The sequence below is a fragment of the Sylvia atricapilla genome, chromosome 15, assembly GCF_009819655.1.
Source record: "Sylvia atricapilla isolate bSylAtr1 chromosome 15, bSylAtr1.pri, whole genome shotgun sequence".
In the NCBI taxonomy this organism is placed as follows: Eukaryota; Metazoa; Chordata; class Aves; order Passeriformes; family Sylviidae; genus Sylvia; species Sylvia atricapilla.
The window spans coordinates 6817317-6840881 of NC_089154.1; the positions used below are offsets into that span (position 1 = coordinate 6817317).

Consider the following 23565-nt stretch of genomic DNA (forward strand, 5'->3'; position numbering starts at 1 on the left):
CTTGGACAGTTCCAGGGATCCAGGGGCAGCCACAGCTGCTCTGGGCACCCTGTGCCAGGGCCTCCCCACCCTCACAGGGAGGAATTTCCCCTTAATATCCTAAATTCCAAGGATTAACCAGTCAAAAGGTAGATTGGACCTTCAGTCTGGAACCTGGTGAATAATTAAGAGTTGGAGGTTGACCCGAGGTGAGGGCAAAGGGGGGAGAGCTGCCACTGGCTCCTGAGTTCCAGAGGGGACTTCACCCCCTTGGAGCAGGGAACTGCAGTCTGGAAAAGCCCAGCTCAAACCTCCAGGGCTCCAGGGATCTGGGATCCAGCTCCAAAGGGGTGAAGATCCCGTGTGAGGCTCAGGCTTGTGGCTTCCAGTCCTGCAGACAGCTTTGTGGGGGGAAGTTCTGCTGAGAAACTCAGCTGCCTGTGCCCAGAAAACCCTGACAGCCCAGGAACACACTTGGAACAAGCTAAACCTGGCTTCATTTTAGAAAAAGAGCTAAGTGGAGTGAAAAGGAAACCTTCCCAATGGAGCTTTGGCTCTGGGAATGCCCAGAGGCCTCCAATACATCAGCAACCCCCTCTCCCATGGCAAAACCTGAGGAAATGGGAAGAGATTCCAGGTAAAACCCCACACCTCCCAGCTCCCCAGCCTCCCCATCCCTGCAGCCAGGGAGCAGAGCTGGGATGCCATTCCTGGCGTGTTGAACACTCCAACACAGTGAATCAGTGCTTTATTTTCAGCATGGAGAGGTACAAGACCAGCAGTGAGCTCCAGGGAATGAGCTGGTGTGGCAAAACCTCCCCTGGCACCCTTGGATCTGTGGGATTGAGGCAAAACACGTGGAAGAAAAGCCCCTAACACATCCTCGAGTGCAGCAGCAGCAGCAGCACAGCCCCTCTGAACCCCAGGGGTCAGCAACAGCCTTTCCCCCCTTTAAAGATCCTCGTGTACCCATCCCAGGGGAGCATTTGCCTCCTGGGGCAGGGAGGGAAGGCCACAAATCAGGTGCTGAATTAAGGAGAATCAGTTGCGGCAGCCCTTGGGAGCACTGAGGCAGCTCAGAGTGTCCCTGGAGTTTATTGCACAGTGCTGAGTTGGGTGTAAGGCCAGGGCAGAGCCCAGGACGCCGATGTGGAGCCGTCCCTGATGTGTGCAAGGTGGGCACAGGGGGAAAACACCTGGATGCTGCCCAGTGGGACCATAAACACATCACTGCCCCAGCACCCTGAAGGGTTTATATAGGGCAGTTCATACCATGATCCCAGCCCAGAATAGCTCCAGGGATTAACCCAGACCCTGAGCCCAGCTAATCCCGAGTTACTCCCTGGAAATGCCAGCGCAGCCACCCTGGATTGCATCAGTGCCTGCCTGGGATCTGGACACTGTCAGCAGCAAACACAGAGCTCCCCAGAGCTCTGCACAGGCACAGCAGCTCCTTGGATGGAGCTGGAACAGCCCCAAGGAGGAACTGGACCAGGGAAACCAGGGGAGAACCGTGACAGAGAAATCAGGGAATAAAACCTTGTCAGGGAAATCAAGGGGAAACCGTGACCAGGAAATCAGGGGAAAACTCGAACCAGGAGCTTCCCCAGGGTTCCTCCTGCTGTGGAGCCCCTTGGCAGGACAGTGCATGCCCAGGAGTGAAGGCAGGATCAGCCCAGGGCAGTGCCAGGTGCAGCAGCTCGCTTACTTCTCCTTCAGGTCGTTGTCAGCTTTACCTAAAAACGGGGGGGGAGGCACAATCAGGGCTCGTGTTTCTTCCTCCAGAACCACCAACCCTTTTCATTTGGGAGTTTTGCTACACAACATCACCACGAGCACAGCCTGACAAGGAGGACAGCAGCTCATGGCCATGGTGCTGCTTGGAATTTGACCTCCTGAGGCCTTTCCTCGACAGTCTTTTCTTTGGCAACACCCCCAGGGAGTGACCACCAAACCCCTCAGTGCCACCACAGGGGCTCCCTGCCCTCTCTTCACACCCCCAGAGAAACCCCCCAAAACTCAGCCCAGCCCTCAGAGCCACGGAGAGCCGTGTTCACACCCAGGAGCTCCAGCAGCAGCCTGGAGCAGCCTGAGCCTGATTTATTCCCTGAGCAGCTCCGTGGCCTTATCAGCACGGCCAGGGCCGCCCTGCTGAAAGCAGTGCAGCGCACACAGCGTGCCCCAAAACCACCTCCAGGGCTGGGACTGCTGCCAAGGCACAGCCGGTACCTTTCGGGACGAACTTCAGCGAGCTGCTGAATATTCAGAAGCGGGACTGGCCCCTCTTGGGGCCGTCGTTGAGGAACTCGTGGCCCAGCCCGTTGCCACACTTGCCACACGTCACCTGGAGGAGCAAGGGGAGGGGTTGGCAGCGATCCGGCTTTTCACGGGCTCGCGGAAAACAAGCCCAGGGGGTGGGTTTTTTGGGTGCATCCCAAAGGTTTCGGGGATGTTACGGCGCACCTTTAAAGCCCCCGGGCGCTCCTCCCGCTTGGCCACGCTGTCCCCATGCAGGGTCTCGGTGAAGGCTGGCCACGGCGACGAGTGCTCGTACTTGGCCCGGCTGGAGAACAGCTCATGGCCACACTTGGCACACACGTAAATACCTGCGGAGGGCGGCACCAGAGGGGTCAGCGCAGGGGACAGCGCAGGGGACAGCGCGGTGACACGCGACACCCGCACGGGACTTTGCCCACGTGTGTCGCCTCCAGCTGCGGCTGCCGGAGCCCACGGCACCGCCAGGGCCAGGCAGGGGGTGGAGGGGCAGGACCCCCGCTCCCCATAGGGGTTCCCGCAGGGCAGGATTTCCGCCCCACACCGGGGGATCCTATAGGGACCGAAACCCCGGGTCCCTATTGAGACCCCCCTCCCCATCGGGGAGGATTCCCGCACCCCGTCGGGAGGACCCCAACACGGGCCGCAGAGGGGGGACCCCCACCCGGCCCCACGGCTGGAGGATGCTCCGCAAAAGGACAACCCCTCCCAACCCCCCCTCAACCGCTCACCGGGGGGGTTCCGCCTTGCCCGGTGACACCCCCGCCCACCCCGCTGGGGATCCCCCGGCCGCGCCCCCGGAGCCCGCGGGGAGCCCCTCACCCGGCTGGAAGTGGTCCTTGAACACCTCTCCCCCAAAGAAGGAGCAGAAGGACATGGCTGCGCCCGCCGCCCCGGCCCGTTCCGCTTTGTCCGGCCGCGCCCCCCGCCACGCCCAGACACCGGGGCCACCCCCGTGTCCCCTCCCCTCGGCCGAGCCACCCCCGTGTCCCTCCCTCGGTCACTCCCCCGCCCCGCCCCCGCGGCCCCGCCCCGCCGCCCGCAGAGGGCGCTGCGGGCCCGGCGGTACCGGGGGGTGTCCCGGTACCGGGGGATCCCGTTCCGAACCCCCCCTGACCCCCGGGAAGGCCCGGCCCGGCCCGCAGCCCCCGCGCGGCCTCCCCGGGGCGGTGCGGAGCGAGGGGCAGCCCCGGCGGGGGGATGCGGGGGGGCGCGGGGCGGAGCGCGGAGCCGGCTCGGGGCTGCGGATGCTCCGGCACCGCCGGTGGCAGCGGGGCGGGAGCCAGCCCGGCTCTGGGGGTCTGCAACCGGCAGCGGGATCGACACGGAGCCTCCGGTACTGGCTCTTCATCGTCGGTACCGCCACAGGAACCGGCACGGCTCCGGCCTTCTTATCCCGGCACCGGCATCAGTCCTTGGATCCCGGCAGCAGGAGCCACCGGCCTCCACCAGCGCCGGCACCTTCACTGACACCGGCACCGGTACCGGCACTGACACCGGCTCTTCTCCCCCGGCACAAGGTCCGGGTCCCTCCGGCACCGGGACTGACCCCCCCGTTACCCTCCCCCGGCACCGGGACCACTCCGATTCCCCGGCACTGCTCGTCCTTCTCCATCACCGGCACCGAACGACCCTTCCCGGCTCCCCGGGCCCCCCGCCTGCCGCAGGTACCGGCGCTGGGGCCCCGGGGCGGGCGGAGGGCCCGGGCAGCCCCGGGTTCCCGGGCAGGGTTGGGGGACCGGCGGTCCCTCGGGCACTCCCAGGGCCCAGAGGATGGGTGCGGGCGCAGGCACAGCGGGGACCAGCCCGCGCCGGCAGCGCAGAGCCGGGGTCACCCGTGGGGACCCTCCCACGGAGGATGCGGGGTCTGACCGGGCCGTGGTGGGCGCTGGGGGTCCCGGAGAGGAGGAGGTGACAGCCCGGCATGTGGCAAGGTGAGGGCTCTGAAGGTGAACCTGGCCAGGTTCCAAAGGGGCTGAGCTGCCGCAGCTTCCTTCTCCTCCCAAAATTCAGCGCCACAAATCCCTTCTTGGGTAGTTTATCCAAAACCTCTCGGATGAGTCCCCGGGCTTAGGCTCTGGTGGAAATGGTGCAAGAGGGAAAAAATTTGATGCCGTTTGGACACAAGCCGGGGTCTGGCTCTGCTGCCCTGGCCCTGCGGCCGCAGCAGGATGGATCCGTCTCCCAAATGCCAAGGGACGTGTCCGGCTGTCCGGAGCTCCCCGGGGCTGCGGGATCCTGGCGTGGGGCCGGCGGCGCCGCTGCCCTCTGGATGCTGCCGCTTTGAATTAGGTCAGGCTTCATCCCGGGCGGGCTGAGCTCCCGCTGCAGCCCCGGGGATTGATGGCTCGTGGCAGGAGCCCGGGCAGGGGGAGGAAGGGGCTCCGCACCGCGGGGAGCCGGGGACGCGCCGCGCGTCACCGCACGGGAGGTAGGGGGATGAGCTGCTTGGAAAGCGCCTCCCGCAAGATCCACCGAGATCAGAGGAGCGGGATGTCAGGGAAAGCTCCAAATAGACTCCTGGGCCCCGCACACCTTAGGGGTGTGGATTTCCAGGCGGTGGAAGGAGCTGCAGCAGCCAGAAGATCTCAGCAGCATCATCCAGTGGATAAAACTGCTGCTCCCTGCAATTCCTAGAGCGAGGCTGTGCCGGGATGGATGTTGGAAGTGGCCGGGTCCTTCCCCACGGCTGAGCAGGGGCCGTGCAGCTCAGGAAGATGAGCAGAGATTGGGAATGGCTGAGACACGGGAGTGAAGCAGAGTCCATAGAGAGGCAGCGCTAGGCTCCAGCCCTGGGATGCTGTAGAGGCTTTGGGAGCTGGTCCTGGGGCTCACTGGCTCTCAGCACCCTGCTGGAGGCATTCCAAAGCCCACCTGGCTCCTTGCTCCCCCAGCAGCAGGAAACCCAGTCCAGTAAGCGCCAGCAAACCCCCTGAGAAGCAGCGATGTGATGTGGAGCTGAGGCAGAGGATGGGGCAGGGATCCCACAGTGCCCAGCCCGCTGGCCAAAGTTACCTCCTGAGCTTGCAGAATTCCCTCAAAGGCAGCCCGGTGCTCTCTGATCTCGGGATAATGCGGAGAGCTCCAGGGACAGCGTCACAGCCGGGTTCTGTCACGGTGTTTTGTGCAGATAATTAGAGAGGCATTTCCAGCTCCCTTGGCTGGGTGAGGAAAGCGCTGCTGTTGGTGCCACGTCCCCGCCAGCAGCGCCACTGCCACCCTAATTAACCACAGAGGACTGAGGGAAGTTAATGAAGTTGATATTTCAATTAACTCCCTGATTCTACATAGGCAAAGCAAACACCAGGCGGGCAGTGCCCACCCGGGAGGTGCCAGGCTGTGCCAGGCCACCTCCTGCTGCCTTGGCCATGTGAAGGGAATGCTTTAGGGGGAGACACTCCAGGGCACCAGCCCAAGTTGGGTGACAGCTTGTCTCTGTCAGGTCATGTCAAGTCCTGAATTTGAACCAAAGCTGGGAGCAGAATTTTGGAGCTGGAGTCCAGTGGAGAGGCTCACTGATGGTCATGGCTTTGGTGTGTCCACACACAGCAAGGGAGGACACTGTCATTAGGGGCCTTGTGTCCCTGCCCTGCAGAGATGTGGCCATCCTGGGCTGGGTGTCCCAAGCACTGCTCCTCAGCAGATGTCCCACTCAGCCCCAGTCCTTCTCAGGGATGTCCTGGAAGAGGTGGGATTGCCCCTGAGAGCTGTTTGCTGGTACCACCATCATCCCCATCACCGAGCCCACCCAGCTGCCCCCATGAAAACACTTGTAAGGACCTTCATGTCCAATTTATCCTGTCAAGAGCAAAAAGATCCTCCCTGATCCTGCAGGGCCACAGGCTGGGGATGAGCTGCAGGCTGGGAGGGGGATCAGTGTTGGGGCACCTCCACACTCCATGTTGACTCTCTGACATCTGAGCCAGCAGTACAGCCTCCCCCTGGGCTGCACCTCCCTTTTGGGGTGCTGGTGGTCCAGCCAGGGCACCCAAGGGGGTCTGTCCTGCTGCCCCAGAGGTGGCTGCAGCAGCAGCGTAGCCCCTGCTGTACTCACCGTCCCTTCCAGAGGAGAACTCCCATACAAACCCAGGCTATTATTATCTCTGTCTTCCACCGTGCTAATGGTCTCTCAGGAAACAGACTTCTTTTTTTTTTTTTTTTTTTTAGCTTTTAAAGCCCACGAGTACGGGAACAGAGAGCTAGGCACGGTGGAGTGGAGCACAAGGAGCACCGAGCCCAGCTCTGGGGAGACACTGTCCCCTTGACCTGGCAGGGACACGGAGCAAGGAGAGGGCAGGACCCTCCACGGAGCAGCCCAGGGGCGTTCTGGTAGGAACCAGGGGTGATGGGGCAGTACTGGGGATACTGGGAGTGGCTGTGATTTGGGGGCACTGAGAACCCTGCATTGTGAGGGGCAGGGGGTGGCAGGGCTGCAGTGCTGGGCTGGGAGGGGGACAGGGCCCTGCAGCATCAGGGGAGGAATTAGAATTATGGAATCATGGAATCACAGAATCACCTTGGAATCACAGAATCATGGGATCATGGAATGCTTTGGGACCTTCAAGACCGCCTCTTAAAGACCACCCTGTCGTAGGTGGACAGGGACACCTTCCCCCAGAGCAGGTCCCCTCTCAGGCCTGGCTCCACTGCTCATTTCCCTCTGCTCACTCCTCGTTTGGCTGTTTTGGTGCCTTGCCAGGTGTTGGTGGTGCCAGCAGTGCCACAGCCCTGCCCACGGGCTGGACAGCACCAGCCAGGCTCTCTGCAGGGAGCTGGGACCACGGGGACAGTCACCCGTGGATGATTTGGGGTTAACAAGTGGCTCCTGTAAAGGAGAAGCAAAGCAAGAGCTGAGATTATATAAAGGGGGCTGGAGGCAGCTGCGGCACAGGCTGTAATTAATTCCTGGCACTGAGGAGCTTTGAAGATCCAGGACGGCGCGGTGCGAGCTTGAGGCAGCCCCAGGGTCCCCGGGATGCATTCCTGCTGCTGCTGCAGGGCTGCTGAGAGGGGAAGAGGGCAGGGAGGGGCTGAGCACGGCATGGACCCGCTGGGAGCTGACTCAGCACCGCGGTGGCCCTGCAGAGCCCGTCCTGCAGGTCCCTTCTCTCCCCAAAATCACAAAGAGGGCACGGGTCAGAGCGGGGCAGCTCATGGCTTTGGCACGAGTGCAGCAATGAGGGATGGTGGTGGCTGCTGGGGACAGGACAGCACTTCAACCCCAGGGATCCCCTCAGGACAGCGGAAACTTTGTGTTAGAAAAACTTTTGTCCCTCCTGCCCCCAGTAAAGCCAGAGATTGCCGACTGTGCTTAGGGAGCATCCCCACGCTGCACTGGGGCTGCAGCTCGGGCTGGCTCCATTTTGGATTCATGCAGTTCTTGAAACAGAGGCCAAACCACGAACTTTGAGAGGAGTCAGAGAGTCCTGCCCGCTGGCCTGCCATCCCTGCTCGCAGCCCCTGCGCTCGCACTGGGACCAGCGGAATGTGCTGGTGTGGAAAATCCCCCTGGTTTGGCTGCAGCCCCGGCGCTAATTGCCGGGCTGATGGTTATCCTCGTCTGACGAGCGGTTTCCCACACGCAGCCTCTGAGCTCACCGGCTGGAGGGCGCCCAGCCCCGAGTGAGGGTCCCGGGAGATGTCCCCGGGCGATGCCGGAGCGGAGCAGGGATGTTCTGTGCCCTGAGGTGACACGGAGCTCTCCCAGCTCTGACAGCTGCTCCCCTGACCCTCGGCAGTGCCGTCGGCGATGCGAGCGATGGCAGACCAGGCTGCGGTGGCAGCAGACGCCTCTCCAGCCCTGGCACCATCCCCGGGCTCGCCTCGGCGTGGGGACATCGAGGGACCGACGCCGCACGCCGGCGGCACCAGGGAGGACGGCGGCGGCCGGGACGGCTGCGGGCTCCTTCCCACGGCCGAAGGGGACACGAAGCGTCCCCCCTCGCCCCAAACCGGGGGCATGCTCCTGGCCGACCTCCCGCGGGTTCCCCAGCCCCGGCTGAGCCCGGCCAAGTCTCGCACGGCTCCGTCGTCGCCCAGCGTGTCCCCGTCGGAGAGCCGAGCCGCGCTGCTCCGGCTGCGCGACGCCAGGCTGGAGGACACCAGGAGGCGGCTGTCGGAGGCCGTGCAGGAGCCCCTGAGCCGCCTCAGCCGCCTCATGGCCGAGGAGAGCAGCCCCACGGGCCGGGCCAAGGAGCCGGGGGGCAGCCCCGGGGGCAGCCGGGGGGTCGGGAGCCGCCGGGTGCGGGACTGGACTCCCTGGGAGCCCACGCTGAACTGCCGCTACGAGATCTGCTCCTACGGGGACGTGATCCAGGTGGTGGAGGTGGCACAGAGAGACACAGAAGCTCCGCTGCCACCGCCCGAGGAGCCGCCGGCCCCGCCGCGGTCCGGGGGCTCCGTGCCGGGCAGAGCGCTGGCCTCCATCGCCCTCCTCGCCTACGGGTACCTGGTGCTGCCGCTGCCGCCCTACGCCGCCGGGCTCTGCGTGGGGCTGCTCTGCGGGCTGCTGCTGGGCTTCCTCGCCGTCCTCCTCCTCGTGCCCAGGGCTCCGCCGGCCGCTCGGGGACCGTGGGGCCGCCTGCGCCCCAAGCTGCTCCCGGGAGAGCCGCGGGAAGCCCCCCATCTCCAGGTAAGGAGAGGGGCGGTGCGGGATGAGGCGCTGGAGGGGATGCCAGGGTCGGAGGTGCTCGTGGTGAGCGGGAAGCAGCCGGCTCCCTCTTCCCCCTTTTTTTCCAGGGCTGGATGAACCAGCTTCACGTGTACGACCCCGAGCTTTTCCACCCGTCGCTCACGCACTCCGTGCTCGCCATGCTGGACGGGACCACCCTCAAGCTGTCCTATCCCAAGAGCAACATCCCGCGGCGAGCCACCTTCGAGGAGGAGATCCTGGACGCCGTCTTCGTCAGTCACCGCTGCTACGATCTGACCGACGCCAAGGTGAGCCTGGGAGGTGCCCAGGACCCTCCCACGGGGAGCCCCCCACGCCTGGCCCGGCCTCACCCCGCTCTCGGTGCTGCAGGTTTTCCTGTGCCCTCCCAGCCTGGCCCGAAAGCGGACGTGGAACAAGAAATATCCCATCTGTGTGCTCCTTCCCGAGCCGGCCGAGGGAGAGGGCAGGAGCAGGGAGGAGCACGACACGGAGCTGCAGGGGGATGAGGGGACCAGGAAGGTGCCTGTGTCCGGGCAGGACATCCCAGGGGACTGCAGGGACAGGTGCCTGTACCTGTTTGGGCGGACGGGGCGGGAGAAGGAGGAGTGGTACCAGCACCTCGTGCAAGCCTCCCGTGGGACAGCCAGCAGCCACGGTGACACCAGGGCAGGTGAGGGGCAGCCACCACGGCCTCTGCTCTAAGCCAGGGCTGATCCAGGAACGTAATTCCTTGGTGGGCAGCAACGAGCAGGGGGGGACATTCAGGAGCCCAAAGTGTAGCCAAGAGGGGTCACCTTGTCAGCACAGGGTGGGTGACATGTCACTGGCATCATGGACAGGCATCATGTCACCCCTGATGCCACCCTGATTGAACAGGTTGGATATTAGGAACAATTCTTTCACAGAAAGGGCAGTCCAGGCCTGGCACAGCTGCCCAGGGCAGGGGTGGAGTGCCCATCCCTGGAGGGAGTTAAAGCCACGTGGATGTGGCACTTGGGGACACGGGTTAGTGCTGGCCTGGGCATGGTTGGGGAATGGTTGGATGGATGACGTCAGAGGGGTTTTCCCACTTAAATGACTCTGTGATTCCACATCCCCAGGCACAGGATCCACTCTGCAGAGCAGTGGCAGCAGCAGCGGGGGCAGTGCCGAGGACAGCCCATCCACAGACCCAGACAGGGATGTGTCGGGAAGCACTGAGGAGATTTACCTGGATTACAGCACCTACATGGCCCGATTCGTGCCAGCACAGGGGGCACCCAGCCCGGAGCAGAGCCCCTCTCATGGAGCTCTGGGCAGCCCCACACCCACAAAGGTGAGTGGGGCAAACCCAGCGCTGGGAGCGGGACTCGAGGCTGATGGACCCTGCACGGAGCCACTTCCAGTCTGTGGTTAGTGTGAGCAGCCAAGCACTGGGGCAGGGGGCACAGGACAGCAGGTCCCACTGCTCACGGGGCCACCTCAATGCAGGGGCCGGGAGCTGCTGTCCCCCCACAGCTGGGTGAGGACACGGCCAGCATGGCCTGGATGAACGCGCTGGTGGGGCGCATCTTCTGGGACTTCCTCCGGGAGCAGTACTGGGCAGAGCAGGTGTCCAACAAGATCCAGAAGAAGCTGAGCAAGATCAAGGTGAGAGGCAGGAGCATCAGATTGCTCGAGGGAGCCTTGTTCCCAAGGTCCCATGGTGAGTGGTGACTGTCCCCCGTGGGGGTTTCCCTCCATCAGCTCCCCTATTTCATGAATGAGCTGACGCTGACGGAGCTGGACATGGGCACATCCATCCCCTCTGTGCTCAGTGCCTCCAACCCCACCATTAATGAGCGAGGTAAGAGCCCCATAGAGGGACAGGGACCTCCATGCTGGCTCCAGGATGGCCTCACCGAGCTGCCAGCCCTGTCCCCAAAGCTGGGAGGGCTTGGCAGTGCACAAGCAGCTCTGATCTCTGTGGTGCTGACCCGATCTCACCCTGTCCCTCTCCCTGGCAGGGCTCTGGGTGGACATGGAGGTCACCTACAGCGGCTCCTTGCAGATGACGCTGGAGACAAAGATGAACCTCAGCAAGCTGGGGAAGGAGAGCTCTGCAGAGGAGAGCGGCCCTGCAGAGGCGGGCAGAGAGGGGTAAGGAATCTGTGCATGGATGGGCTCATCCTGCTCCTCCTGCCCCAGTGAGGTGAGGCCGCTGTCCCCAGAGCACCCCGTGATCTGCTGGGGCTCACAGGGCCAGGCCACGGCTGATCCTGCTGGCAGACAGCGACGCGGAGTCGTCCAGCGCCGGCTCCTCTGATGAGGAAGATGTCACCACTGCAGAGCCCCTGGGAGCCCCGGGGGAGCGGCTCCCCCCGCCTGGCACCGAGGGGTAAGGGGGTGCTGGGGGTCTGTGCCATGGGAGGCACAGGGAGGGGCTGGGGATGCACGTCAGGACAGGGGCATGGGGACGGGACACACACAGCACATCATGGCAGCTTTCAGGAGGGACTCTGTCCCTATAGAGTGCTGTGGCAGAGGGCTGGGGGGACCCCAAAACCCAGCAGGGCTGAGCTGGGGCCCTTCTTGCTTTAGCCACGTCAGTGGCAACAGCACGAGCCGGAAGATCCTGCGCTTCGTGGATAAGATCGCCAAGTCCAAGTACTTCCAGAAGGCCACAGAGAACGAGTTCATCAAGAAGAAGATGGAGGAGGTTTCCAACACGCCGCTGCTGCTGACGGTGGAGGTGCAGGAGCTGGCAGGAACCCTGGCCGTGAACATCCCCCCACCACCCACCGACCGTGTCTGGTACCAGCTCTCCTTCCCCCTGCAGGCACATCCTGCTCCCAGCTCCCCTTGCTCCCTGCAAGGAGCCAGCTCCAGGGCTTTGGGCTCATCTTGGGCACCAGCAAGCCAAGGCTGTTCCCCAAATGGGATCCCAGACCTCAGGCTCATTTCTCTGAGTCTGCACCCAGGCCAACACAGATCTGGGGAGCCTCAGAAGAAACCTCCTTCCTCAAACTCATCAGTGGGGTCGCCTGGGCTGTGCCACATCTTCGGCAGGTGATGCTTTCTGCCTCTTTCCCTTCCCCTCACAGGTACAGCTTCCGAGTGCCCCCGCAGCTGGAGCTGAAGGTGCGCCCCAAGCTGGGTGAGCGGGAGGTGACATTCCTGCATGTCACTGAGTGGATCGAGAAGAAGCTGAAGCACGAATTTCAGGTGCCTGGGCTGTTTGTTCAGGGGCTCAGAAACCCTGCTGAGCCTTGGGTGTTGCTGCCATCGGGGAGAGTTTTAGTTCAGGCCAGTTGTTTGTGCAGAAAGCCAGCATCTGATCTGGTCTGGCCAGCTTGGAACAGTAAAGACACAGAACCCAAATAATGAGCTCAAGTGCTGAGGAAAAGTGTTTTCTTCCCATTATCTGCAGCCCTGCCCCAAGCAGAGAGGGTTTGGGGTGTCAGGCAGTCCCAGGCAAACACCGTCCAGAAGGGCAGAATCCACCTGTCCATTCTGGTCTGAGATGTTTGGGAGATTTGCCTTCCCAAGGGTTTGTGTTCAGCCTCTTACCTCTGCTCAATGGGCCAAAATGTCCCCACAGATATTTAGAGCCCCTCAAAAGCCACCCATTTGGATGGCTTCAAAATGCTGGTCCTTACCCTTTGCTGTGACCACCCCTGCAGCCACGGAGGTGGGCAGAGCAAAGAAAAACTGTTCCTGCTTGTCCCCACCCTGATATCCAGAGCTGGGACCCTCCTGGGGCTGCTGCTGTGGGGATGGGAGCCCAGGACCTGCAGTTCATAGCCCTGGTCTCTGACCTGGCTCCTGCTGAGCCACCTGCAGGCAGTGTCCCCGTGGTGTTCAAACCCACTGATTTGTCATTATGGATTCCTCTTTGCAGAAAATTTTGGTGATGCCGAACATGGACGATCTCATCATTCCCATCATGAGCTCTGGCATGGATCCTTGGCCACCCAGCACAGGACTGCCCCGGGACCCACCAGCCAAGGGGGACAGGAGGCTCTGAAGCACAACCCCAGGGGCAGGGACACTGCCCAGAGCTCAGGGACCTGGCTGGGACACACGGACAGCCAAGGCCTGGCCACTGACTGCACCCAGGGCTGTGCCTGGATTCATCCTCATCCTCTGCTTTTGCAGATGAGCCTCCTCAAATCCTGCAAGCACACGTTCAGGGCATAACCAGGCTGCTGGAGATGCAGGAATTCCACGGCCATGTTGCCAGGACTCCTGGTCAAGTAGGCAGCTCTGGACAGTGGAGGGCTGGGCTTCCCACTGGCTGGTTCCCAAAGAGGGTGCAGGACACCTGGATCATGGCACTGAAGGAGTTGGGATCATTGCTGACCCAAAATTCCCAGCTCTAGGACATCCCCTCCATCTCTGCAGGCAGCTGGGCTGCAAGGAAAGCACGGCTGGGAAAGGATCCCAAGTGAATAAATCCATCGCTGCCCAGCCCTGCCTAGCAGCCCTCTTGTTGTACACAAATCCCCAAGGATTCCAGCCAGCATCAGGGGGCTTTGAGCAGGGAGAAGCCCCTCAGGCTGCACCTTCAGCTTGGCAAAAGCACTGCTGGAGGTGTGTGGGAGAGGCACTGAGGGGACAGTCAGGGAGCCTGGGCAGAGGCAGGTCATGGGCAGGCCCTGCATTCCCAGTGGAATCTGGTGCAGGAGTGCTGGTAGGTGCTCTGCTCTCTGCTGGATGAGAGAACAGGAGTCTTCTTGGTGGTTTGGGTGAGTGGGAAAAATTCCCTGTGCAAAGGAAAGGGAGGATCCAGACAACAGAGCAGGCACTTGGCTGTCCCAGTTAGTCCCTGTCCATGTGGGCCAGTCCCAAATGCCACTTTTCCCATCCCCACCTGCTAAACAGCCTGAAAACAGGCAAGACACCCCTCCAGAAGGAGAGAGGGAGCAGGCATGGCTTGGAGCCCCTTTATTGCAGGTGTCCAGTCAGGCAGCCTTGGATCTCCATCCTTAGAGCTCTTCCTGCACACCTGCCTTCTCCTTCACCAAATGTTTCTTCTGGGGGCCCTGGAAGAGAGCAGAGAGCAGAGTTTGGATTTAGGGACACACGAACTTGGCCTGCATGGCTGTATCTAGGCTGTGGCACCCAGAAAGGCAGCTCTGGCCAGCAGCTGAAGGATGGGGTTATCCCACAGCAAATCAATCCTATGGGAGCAGGTGGCAGGAATTACTTATGTCCCTCAACTTGCAGGCAAATGTGGTGATTTACCACAGAATCCATGGGGCAAAATGGCAAAGAAAAGAGCTGCACCCGGGTCAAATGTCCTCCTGTCACCGAGCTCCTTGTCACAGCAGCTCAGGGCTGGCAGTGACAAAACAGGCTCCTGACACTGAGCTGAAGGAAATCAGCTTAACCTCTAAAGAGCTCTGCAAAGGCAGTGCCTAACCAATCCCCCTGCCAGCACTAAGGAGGCTTAGCCAGCTTCACATGGCATTTCTGGCTGACAGGCCAGATCCAGACCCAGTTTACATCTGCGTGGGACTCAGGCAGTTGTTTCTTTCCCTTCTCCTTCTCCCTCTCCTGGTTTACTCAGTGCTTCCTCCACTTCAGACTCAGACTCACCCAGCCTGGTGAAGGCTGCAAAACTATTCAGGAAACTGCTGTGTTTGGATTATATAATTATATATTTTTTTTTTGCCCTGGATTTGAGAAAAATACACTGCTTGGCCTTCTTGAAAGCTTCTGACAAAAGCACCACAAATTTGCATCTGAATTTGACCCAAACTTTTTTTCCCCTCTAAGAACATTAAAGCTATAAATCATTCTAAACAAATCAAAGCAGAGCACAATTCCAAGTGAAAGGAACCATATGGCAAAAACAGTGCCTGCCAAGTTAACTGCTTGTTTAGAACTTCCCGTGGTGAATGGGAACTGGTTGCCCATATGGTCTTTTATTTGCGGGTTGAGTTGTCTTGGATCACTCACACAACCCTCCTGTTCTTCCTTAGCATCATTCGTGCTGTGTGAACTGAATCCATGGCTGCCTTTAGGCAGGAGAGTCTTCATTTGGGTGTTGTTGTATCAAGAAACAGATCACAGAATCATGGAATCATAGAATCCTGGAATGGTTTGGGTCAGAAGGGACATAAAACTCATCCAGTCCCACCTCCCTGCCCATGGACACCTGGAAGATGCTTGGTTGGAGTCAGTGAGTTGCTGTGGCCCCACAATGAGCTGGAGGCAGCCTAAGGAACTCACCATGAAAGCTCTTTTTTCCTGAGCTGTCTGGAAGCGGCCGTGGCCGAATTTGGAAGTGGTGTCAATGAATTTGAGCTCGATGGCTTCATGGGCCCGGCGGCTGGTGTGCACCAGGAGGGACTGGGAAAGAACAGTCACAGCATCAGGAGAGTCATCACAGAAACTCAGGAGAGCTGGTCTCATGGATGCAGGGTTGGAATATCCTCTAAACAAATATCTCCTCAAAAATCTGTGTCTCAGAGCAGCACCCTGTTGCTCAGGTGGCAGAGAGCTTGCAGAGCTGCTCTTTGCTCAGCATTGCCCAGAATCACAGAATCAGCTAGGCTGGAAAAGACCTCTGAGATCACCAAGTCCAACCTATGACCTGACACCACCTTGTCACACAGACCATGGCACTGAGTGCCACATCCACTCTGTCCTTAAACACCAGTGACTCCACCACCACATCCCTGGGCAGCCCATTCCAATGCCCAATAACCTTTCGGTGACAATCCAAGATTTCATTTCTGAAGTGAATCACAGCCCTCAGAGCTCTGAAGCTCTCCATCTCCATCCACCTGCCAATGGCCTCAGCACTACACTCGTGTGACACAGCACCAAGGACCCACCCAGTGTCCCTGCCCAGCATTTGGAGGGTTCTCCATGTGTGGAATGTGTTCTTGGGGAGCTGCAGCTCATCCCAGCCTGGTGCTCTCACCTTGCGGAGGGTGAGAACGCGCTTTCTGGTGCCCACCACGCAGCCCTTCAGCATGAGGAAGTCATTGTTGACCTCCCCGTAGTGAGGGAAACCTCCCTGTGGGGAGAGAAGAGGGGTTGGTGGGCAGGAGAGCCAGGAGGGTCACAGCCCTGTCACCCTTCAGCTCTCACCAGAGGTGTGATGGTCTTCTCGGTGATATCGTAGTGTGTCGAGGCGTTGTTCCTCACCACTTTGCCATCCTCCACGTGGATCCCGTGGCCGATGCGGTAAATCTGGGAACAGACATGGAACAGACAGGCAGTGGAGATGGAGACTCTCCTGCCCCTTGCTGAGGAGCTTCACAGGGTGACAGAATCCCTCCCAGAATCACATGGTTTTCACCAAGGTGTGCCCTCGAGCAGAGGAAAAGCACCAGGAAAGACATGGAGGTGTCCAGGGAAACATATGAGAGGATGCAGGGAGCTGAGGGCACTGTGGGGAGGAGGATGGTGACAGGATGGGAGGCCCCCTGGGCCATACCTTCTTGTTGATCTCGGTGCGGTGGTGGTAGCCCTTCTGGCCAGCCCGGGCGATGGAGTAGCCCACGCGGGCCGGGTGCCAGGCCCCGATGCAGGCCACCTTCCGCAGGCCCTTGTGTGTCTTCCTGGGCAGCTTCTTGGTGTGCCAGCGGCTGGTCACCCCTGGGAGTGTGGGAACAGCAGGCAGGGTCAGCAGGGAGGGCTGAGGGAAGGACAGTCCCATCATTCTGCCAAGGGAAAGTCTGATTGCTCTCCTGAGGGACAGTCCCATCATTCTCCTGCAGTTCTCAGAGGAGGCCATGCTGGAAGGAGATCAGGAGCTGTTCTCACTTCCCACAGCTCTGATCAGACTGGGAGGTGTTCCATGCCCACACCCCTGCACATATTGTGAGACATTCTCACCATTACAGGATGGTTTGGATTGGAAAGGACCATAAAGACCATCCAGTTCCAACCCCTGCCATGGGCAGGGACACCTCCCATTAGACTTGGTTGCTTTATGTACTGACAGTTCCTCTGAGCCTCCTGGGAGGCCTCTGGGCACAACAGTCAACACAGCTTTCACTGGCCTTAATCTTAGGGAAAATCTTTCCACCAGAGGTTATCTTGTCAGCTCCTTTGTATCTACATCAAAGATGACGCTGTCGAATTTTTCCCTTGCTGGAATCCCTGAGATTAAGGAAACCGAGCCCTGCCACAACAGAACTGGATTTCATGCTTAAGATCCTGAGGCGCTTTGCTACTCCCTCTACAAGAATTTGGGGTTCTCAGCGTGGTTAACACTCTCCTGCCCCAAAACCACCATGTGAGAAGGACAGCCCCAAACCCCTGCACCTTTCATCCCGTGCCCCTTGGTCACGCCGATGACATCGATCATCTCATTCTGGCTGAAGACACTGTGCACAGAGATCTGCTTCTCCAGCCTCTCCCGGACCCAGTCGACCTTCTCAGCCACTGTGCCCCCATTCAGCTGGATCTCCATGATGTGGGCCTTCTTCTGCCTCAGTGGGAGCAGCCTCATCTGCAGCAAACAGTGTTTTAGGGTGTCATGTGGCCCCTTGCCCCACAGACAAGAGGGTGCAGCAGGGGCGGGGTCACTCACAATTAGTGAGGGAGCCACTGCTTCACCCTTTCACAGCAGCCCTGGATCAGCAGCTCTTTATGTCTGGGATTTTATGGAGCCAACTCCTTGTCCTCCAGCCCAGAGACTTTGTCTGGCCTTGAGCCAATTTAGCTCTCCCCCAGACTCCAAGGCAGCCCTTAACTCCAGGGGCCAGTATTAAAATGGGCCCTTGTGTATCCAGAAATCAGCATTTGGCAAAACTGTGCCTGCCTGTGGGGTTATTTTTGCCCAAAACATTTGACACCAGTTGCTAATTTGAGATGATCATGAGGTCCAAGGTCCTTTGCTGACACAGGACTCAGGACCTGCCCAGGCTCTGCTCTCCTCCTGCTCTCCTCCACGGGGTGTGTGAGCTCCCATCAGGATGTGGGGGCTCCCCAGCGTTCCCAAACCACAGCCTCCACGGCAAGCCTGGAGCAGAAAGCTCTGGGAGGGGACTGGGAGGTCAGGAGGTCAGGAGGCGAAAGTCAGCTAGCAGCTCCCATCACCCATCTCACACCCTCTGCTCTCTCAGCCTCTGTGACCCCACCAAAACACCCCCTGACCCTATTTCCAGGCCTTTCAGAGCTGGGGAAACCCCTGAGCCCCCCTGCCCATGCCAGGAGGAGGCTCTGACCTGTGTGTGCATTATGACACGGATGACCTTGCAGTACTTCTTCATGGCTGCAAAATCCTTCTCCAGCTGCCTTTTCCCAGCCTCATCCTGCCATTTCTTGCAGTACTTGGTGAACGCCTTCTTCTTGCTCTTGTGCCTACGGACAGAAGTGGTTTAACATCCATCGGAGCTGATAAAGGGCTTGTGACAGTGCAGAGAGGGGACGGGTCACCTTGCCAGCCACCTCCTCGGAGGCACAAGGAACCTGTGGATACCTGAGCCTCACCTGGCTGTCAGGACCTTGAGGTGGGAAGAGGGAAGCGGATAATGAGCCGTGAAAAGGCCTTGTTCAAGGGTAATTCAAACCTTTCTGCATGAGGAATGCAGTTGTCTCTCACTGCCTGACTCAGCACCATCAAAACACAGGCGCAAAATCAGAGGCAGGAGAAAGCAGGGATCAGAGGCTTGTGGTGGGTGGGTCTCCATGGCACTGTTACAGGAGATTCCTGCAGCCAGGAAATCACAGAGGCACTTCCCTGGTACCTTGTGGATACCTGAGCCTCACCTGACTGTCAGGGCTTTGGGTAGGAAGAGGGAAGCGAATGAGCCGTGAAAAGGGCTGACAGGAGAAAATAAGGATCAGAGACGAGTGGTGGGTGGGTCTCCATGGCACTGTTACAGGAGACACAATTCCTACAGTGAAGAAATTTGTGTTTCCACTTCCCCCTCTGCTTAGGGGTGTTGATATTTATGAGGGCAGGGGCCACATTCTGCATCAATTTTCCCTCTGGGAAATCTGGTTTCACTCCATCTCAAGGATGCTAGTTAACTGGGGAGCTGACGAGCCCGAGATACAGGAGGGAAAAGGAACCTGCCATACGATATTGTGGAGAGAGCTAACTTGGTTCTGCTATTAGAATAAATTTACATATGCAAACGCTGCTCCCCCTGCATCGGGCTGTTTGCAGTATCCCTGTGCATGACTAAATAGGCAGCAGTTTCACTCCACAGGAGCTGAGCTGTTTGGGCAGCCTGGAGAGCCTGTGGAATTTCTGCCAGAAACTCCTCACAGGCAGCCCCCCACAACACCCCCACCCTGGGAATCCCAGAATCAATGAGGTTGGAAAAGATCCAAGATCCTCCAGTCCAACCTGTGACTGATCCACACTTTGTCACCCAGCCCAGAGCACTGAATGCCACATCCAGTTGTCCCTTGGACACCTCCAGGGTGGTGATTCCAAACTTCCAGTGTTTAATGACCCTTTTTGGGAGCACATACCAGTTCTTGTAGAAGCGCCGGCGGCACTCATCGCTGATGTGCTGGGCAAAAACAGTCTTGAAGTTCCTCAAGCCCTTGGGTGTCTCGATATAGCCCACCACCCCCACCACCACCATCGGGGGGGTCTCGATGATGGTCACGGCCTCCACCTCCTCCCGCTTGGAGATCTCTGCAAGGCAGCAAGGGGAAGGGGTGCCCAGCATCCTCTGGGATCAGGTCATTCCCTGGAGGATCCCCGTGGTCACAGAGAGTGCTGAGGGCAAGGTCGTAGTCCAGCCCCAGCCTTCCCACCTCCCAAACCACCGCTCACCATCCCAGCATGGAGAGTTCCACACTCAGCCCGTGCTGAGGTGGCCTTTGACCATCCAGGATCTGTATAGCCACGATTTAACCTAGAGCTGTGGGCTCCACCACCCCTTCCCATGAGCAGCCTTTCCCAAGGAGCCTGTTCCCTCCTTTCCCTCGTGGATGTGTCCCTTGCAGCCTTACTGAGCCCGGGCCGGTGCACCTCCCGCACGGTGTGGGTCATTCCAGCCTTGTAGCCCAGGAAAGCTGTCAGGTGGACTGGTTTGCTGGGGTCATCCTTGGGCCAGGCCTTCACCTTCCCTCGGTGCCGGCGGCTCCGTTTGTGGGGCAGGAAGCCCAGGTGGCCGTGCCTGGGAGCGGAGAACTTGCGGTGGGACTGCGGAGAGCAATGACCAAGGGGGGCTTCACTCTCAGCTCCCCAGGAAATGGGCTCAAGGGAAACACAGCAAAACCACAACAAAAACACCACAAAAATTCCCCATTTCAGATGGGAATTCTGCAGAGGTTCTGGGCTCTTCCCTAGACAGGATTTTGTTCAAGCTTTTGTCATGTACACTGAAAAATGGCATAGAATACTGGCATGGTTTGGGGTGGAAAGGATCCTGAAGTCCATCCAGTCCCACCTCTGCCATGGGCAGGGACACATTCTACCATCCCAGGTGGCTCTAAGCCCTGTCCAGCCTGGCATTGGACCCTGGCCAGGGGCAGCCACAACTTTTCTGGACACCCTGTGCCAGGGCCTCCCTATCCTCCCAGAGAGAAGATCTCTTCCTAACACCCATTCTAAATCTACTCTGTCAGTGTAAATTTACTAAATTTCTGAAAAAATTATGCCACTTAAATAAAAAACTTTACATGATCTCCCTCCTTCAGCTTCTTCTGAAGGACTTTGAAGGAGAAATACATTCTTTATTAGGTCTGTCCTTCTGTGCTCTTAATTACAACAATTTATTTTGTATCCTGTAGCACCAAAAAGACCTGCTTGGAATTCCTAGGCTTTGTGTCATCAAGGCAAATGGCAGAAAAGAAACACAGCCAAGGGTCGAGAAAACAGGGGAAGAGATGCCCAAAGGAATGGGTAACAGGAACACACACATCTTGAAAGCCAGATGAGAAGAGATAAATACATAAACCTCAAGCACAAGCAGCGAAGGGTTAGTCCTGCACCCACTGCAGCTCCTTCCTAGCTCAGACCAGTCCCAGCGCCCGGCTTTGCTTTCCACCAAGCTCATTTTCCAGCCTGAGTGGAACTCTGAGGATTCTGACCCCGATCCAGCAGCACCACCAGGAGCACAACCCAGCCCTGCTCGCTGAGCCTCGCACACAAGCGACTCCAGCAGAGCTGTACCAACCATGGGACGTCTTCAGCCCGGGGCAGCAGCAGAGAGAGGCTGTCGGGAAGTGCCTCCCCAGATTAATACTTAAGATGGGTATGGGTCCGAAGACACAAATTTAGCCGCTCGCTTCACCCGCTGCGATATTCATTTCATTCCTGGCAGGTTGGGCACAACAGTTGTGGTGTGATAAAGGTCAGTTGCTGCTGGCTCAGTTTACGCTTCTCCCCCCTGAACAACTCTAATGGGAATGGCAGGAATTAGGGCAGTTTCCTGAATTAGGGCAGTTTCCAATAGAGGTACAGCGCACCCAGAGCTGTGGGCGCCTGCACCAGGTACCCCCAGCACAGACTGAAAATCTGTCAGCCCAGGCTTTGTGATTGTGACTGGAAAAGAGATCGAGACAATGCATCTGGGGATGACAGAACAGTTTGGAGTGGAAGGAACCTTAAAAATCCTCCAGTCTCAAGTCCTGCCGTGGACAGGGACTCCCCAGCTGAGAGGGACTCTCAGCCCTGCTGTACCTGTGTGCAGGGAGGGCTCCGAGCAGGGACCAGGCTCTGCCTTGGAGACCCAGCGATGGCACCAGAGGAACGGGCAGGAACTGATCCCAGGAATTCCCACCCGGACATGAGGCAGAACTTTATCCCTGTGCAGCGGCCGGGCACAGATCCCACAGAGGGTGCGGAATCTGCCTCACCCGGGATATCCCAAAGCCATCTGCTCACAGTCCTGTGCCACGAGCTGCGGGATGGCCCTGCTGGGCAGGGAGGTGGGACAGACGGGACACGCTGTGGGCTCTTCCAACAGGACCCATCCCGAGATTCTGGGATCCCCTCACGGAGGAGGGACACGCGGACTACAACTCCCGGCGTGCCCCGGGGCCGCCGCCACATTCCCGCGCCCAGCGCCATCCAGGGTCGCCGCCATATTGCCGCGCTCCCGCCCCCTCGGGGGTCACCGCCATCTTTCCCCGCCGCGATGCCGGAGGATCACGACTGGGAGGCGTACAAGGTACCGCCGACCCGCACCCCCGTCTCCGAGAGGACTACGTCGGTGCCCAACCCCGTCAACTACTTCCAGACCGCCTTCAACTATGTCTTCGACGCGCCCGTCACCTTCGTCCGAGGTATCGGCGGGATGAGACCCTCCCCCCGTACCTCCGTCCCCTCCCTGTGGGAGTTGAGCAGCGATGCGGGGACGGGGACACCGGGATGGGCACACCGGGGCACGGGGCAAAGGCGTGAGGACACGGGCACCTGGACAGGCAAAGGCACACGCAAGGACACAGGGACACTGGTCCTGACAGTAACAGCACGGGCAGAGGGACAGGACACTGGGACACAGAGAAATACATGGTGTGGACAGGACATGGGACACAGCACAGAGGGACAGACACACAGCTGGGCATGAGCTGGACACAGTAATGGACCCACTGCTGCAATCTGGGGAGGTGGCAGTGGGCAGTGGCAGCACGGGGGCAGCGCTGCCCCTCGGAGCTGGGGCCGGGGTGTGTGACCGGGCTGTCCCTGTGCAGACTGGATCGAGCGTATCCGAAACAAGAACAAGTTCTACTACTACCACCAGAAGTTCCGCCGTGTGCCTGACCTGAGCGAGTGCCTGGAGGGTGACTACCTGTGCTACTATGAGGCCGAGGCTCAGTGGAGGAGGGACAGGTATGGCTGCCCCTGGACACTCCCCAGGGGGGCTCACAGCAGAGCACACGGCTCTGTGACCTGCAGCATTTTGATGCTTGGGTGCTGAGGCACCTCTAGCCCACCCCATGGCACATCAGTGTATGGTGGCATTAGGGACTAGGACCCTGAAAATCCCAGAGCTTCCACATTCCACTGGGTTCCCTCACCCCTTGGTTCAGCTTTTCTGCCATCTCATGGCTGCTGTAGCATTCCTCAACATCTTTCCTGCAGGATGGTTGATCAGGAAATCGTGGAGATAGTCCGGGAAAGGATGGCTGCGTGCAAGCAGAGGGAAGGGCCCAACCAGTTCCAGAACTGTGCCAAGGAGATGGAGCTGCTGGCACAGGTCACCAAGGCCTACCAGGACAGATGTGAGTGTGGCAGCAGCACACAGGGAAAGGGTTCTAAACCCAGGGAAGGGGGGTCTGAAACCAAGTCCCACACTCCTCATGGAACACAGGCTTGTGGGAGGCACTGCTCAGGCATTCCCTTTCTGTTTCAGACGGTGATCTGGGTTACCATGGGAATGCACGGACCTGCCTGATGAAGCAGAAGCACAGGATGATGGAGGAGAGGAAAGCAGCACAAGAAAAGCAGTAGAGTTGTAACAGTTCCTCCCTCCATGGTGCTGGTATCCAAGTGCATGTTGCTTCCTTGACCTCTGATGCCGTTGGCCTCCACAATAAAAAACAGACATCTGTACAGCTGGGATCTGTATTTGTTCTTTGAAGAGCTCTGCAAGCCCTCAGCTCCAGGCACTTGGGGCTGCCACTACTGGGGTTTGCCTTGGGACCTCTTCCACTCCTCCGTGAGCCACCAGAACACCAGAACTCTGCCCTGGCTCACAATTCCCTCACTTTGAGTAACGATCCAACCCACCCCATGGTTTAACCCATCAACCCCCAATCACACCAAA

The 23565-nt window shown here is 59.3% G+C and overlaps 4 protein-coding genes across 4 annotated transcripts; 2 read left to right on the top strand and 2 right to left on the bottom strand.

The window, feature by feature from the left end:
* Nucleotides 1-710: 710 nt before the first annotated feature.
* On the bottom strand, nucleotides 711-3174 carry MSRB1 (methionine sulfoxide reductase B1). Its single transcript, XM_066329876.1, has 4 exons — nucleotides 3076-3174; nucleotides 2443-2585; nucleotides 2209-2323; nucleotides 711-1715 (listed from the first exon to the last, which is right to left on the bottom strand). Exons 1-4 carry the CDS (start codon nucleotides 3128-3130, stop codon nucleotides 1684-1686), a joined length of 345 nt encoding a protein of 114 aa, XP_066185973.1. The 5' UTR covers nucleotides 3131-3174; the 3' UTR covers nucleotides 711-1683.
* A 4822-nt stretch (nucleotides 3175-7996) lies between these two features.
* On the top strand, nucleotides 7997-13397 carry LOC136367982 (testis-expressed protein 2-like). The gene is made up of 11 exons (XM_066329877.1): nucleotides 7997-8884; nucleotides 8992-9192; nucleotides 9275-9575; nucleotides 10006-10220; nucleotides 10376-10534; nucleotides 10631-10730; nucleotides 10891-11023; nucleotides 11124-11261; nucleotides 11465-11677; nucleotides 11968-12088; nucleotides 12765-13397. The coding sequence occupies exons 1-11, from the start codon at nucleotides 8003-8005 to the stop codon at nucleotides 12888-12890; spliced, it is 2589 nt and encodes an 862-aa protein (XP_066185974.1). The 5' UTR covers nucleotides 7997-8002; the 3' UTR covers nucleotides 12891-13397.
* A 398-nt stretch (nucleotides 13398-13795) lies between these two features.
* RPL3L (ribosomal protein L3 like) lies at nucleotides 13796-21059 on the bottom strand. The gene is made up of 10 exons (XM_066329888.1): nucleotides 20971-21059; nucleotides 19802-19994; nucleotides 19313-19481; nucleotides 18055-18190; nucleotides 17150-17336; nucleotides 16317-16477; nucleotides 15968-16069; nucleotides 15798-15893; nucleotides 15101-15220; nucleotides 13796-13908 (listed from the first exon to the last, which is right to left on the bottom strand). The coding sequence occupies exons 1-10, from the start codon at nucleotides 20971-20973 to the stop codon at nucleotides 13852-13854; spliced, it is 1224 nt and encodes a 407-aa protein (XP_066185985.1). The 5' UTR covers nucleotides 20974-21059; the 3' UTR covers nucleotides 13796-13851.
* Nucleotides 21060-21887: 828 nt separating this feature from the next.
* On the top strand, nucleotides 21888-23358 carry NDUFB10 (NADH:ubiquinone oxidoreductase subunit B10). The gene is made up of 4 exons (XM_066329878.1): nucleotides 21888-22081; nucleotides 22490-22628; nucleotides 22881-23020; nucleotides 23152-23358. The coding sequence occupies exons 1-4, from the start codon at nucleotides 21934-21936 to the stop codon at nucleotides 23247-23249; spliced, it is 525 nt and encodes a 174-aa protein (XP_066185975.1). The 5' UTR covers nucleotides 21888-21933; the 3' UTR covers nucleotides 23250-23358.
* Nucleotides 23359-23565: the final 207 nt, after the last annotated feature.

Bases quoted from the DNA above. Each gene is read 5' to 3' on its own strand.
- LOC136367982 (XM_066329877.1), top strand. From the start codon at position 8,003: ATGCGAGCGATGGCAGACCAGGCTGCGGTGGCAGCAGACGCCTCTCCA. The intron at 9,193-9,274 runs GTGAGCCTGGGA...TCGGTGCTGCAG, and splicing joins ACGATCTGACCGACGCCAAG to GTTTTCCTGTGCCCTCCCAG. The intron at 10,221-10,375 runs GTGAGTGGGGCA...ACCTCAATGCAG, and splicing joins GCAGCCCCACACCCACAAAG to GGGCCGGGAGCTGCTGTCCC.
- RPL3L (XM_066329888.1), bottom strand. The intron at 16,070-16,316 runs GTATGGCCCAGG...GTCTGTTCCCAG, and splicing joins GCACCGAGATCAACAAGAAG to ATTTACCGCATCGGCCACGG. The intron at 15,894-15,967 runs GTGAGAGCTGAA...CTCTCCCCACAG, and splicing joins AGAAGACCATCACACCTCTG to GGAGGTTTCCCTCACTACGG.
- NDUFB10 (XM_066329878.1), top strand. From the start codon at position 21,934: ATGCCGGAGGATCACGACTGGGAGGCGTACAAGGTACCGCCGACCCGC. The intron at 22,629-22,880 runs GTATGGCTGCCC...TCTTTCCTGCAG, and splicing joins GCTCAGTGGAGGAGGGACAG to GATGGTTGATCAGGAAATCG. The intron at 23,021-23,151 runs GTGAGTGTGGCA...TTTCTGTTTCAG, and splicing joins CAAGGCCTACCAGGACAGAT to ACGGTGATCTGGGTTACCAT.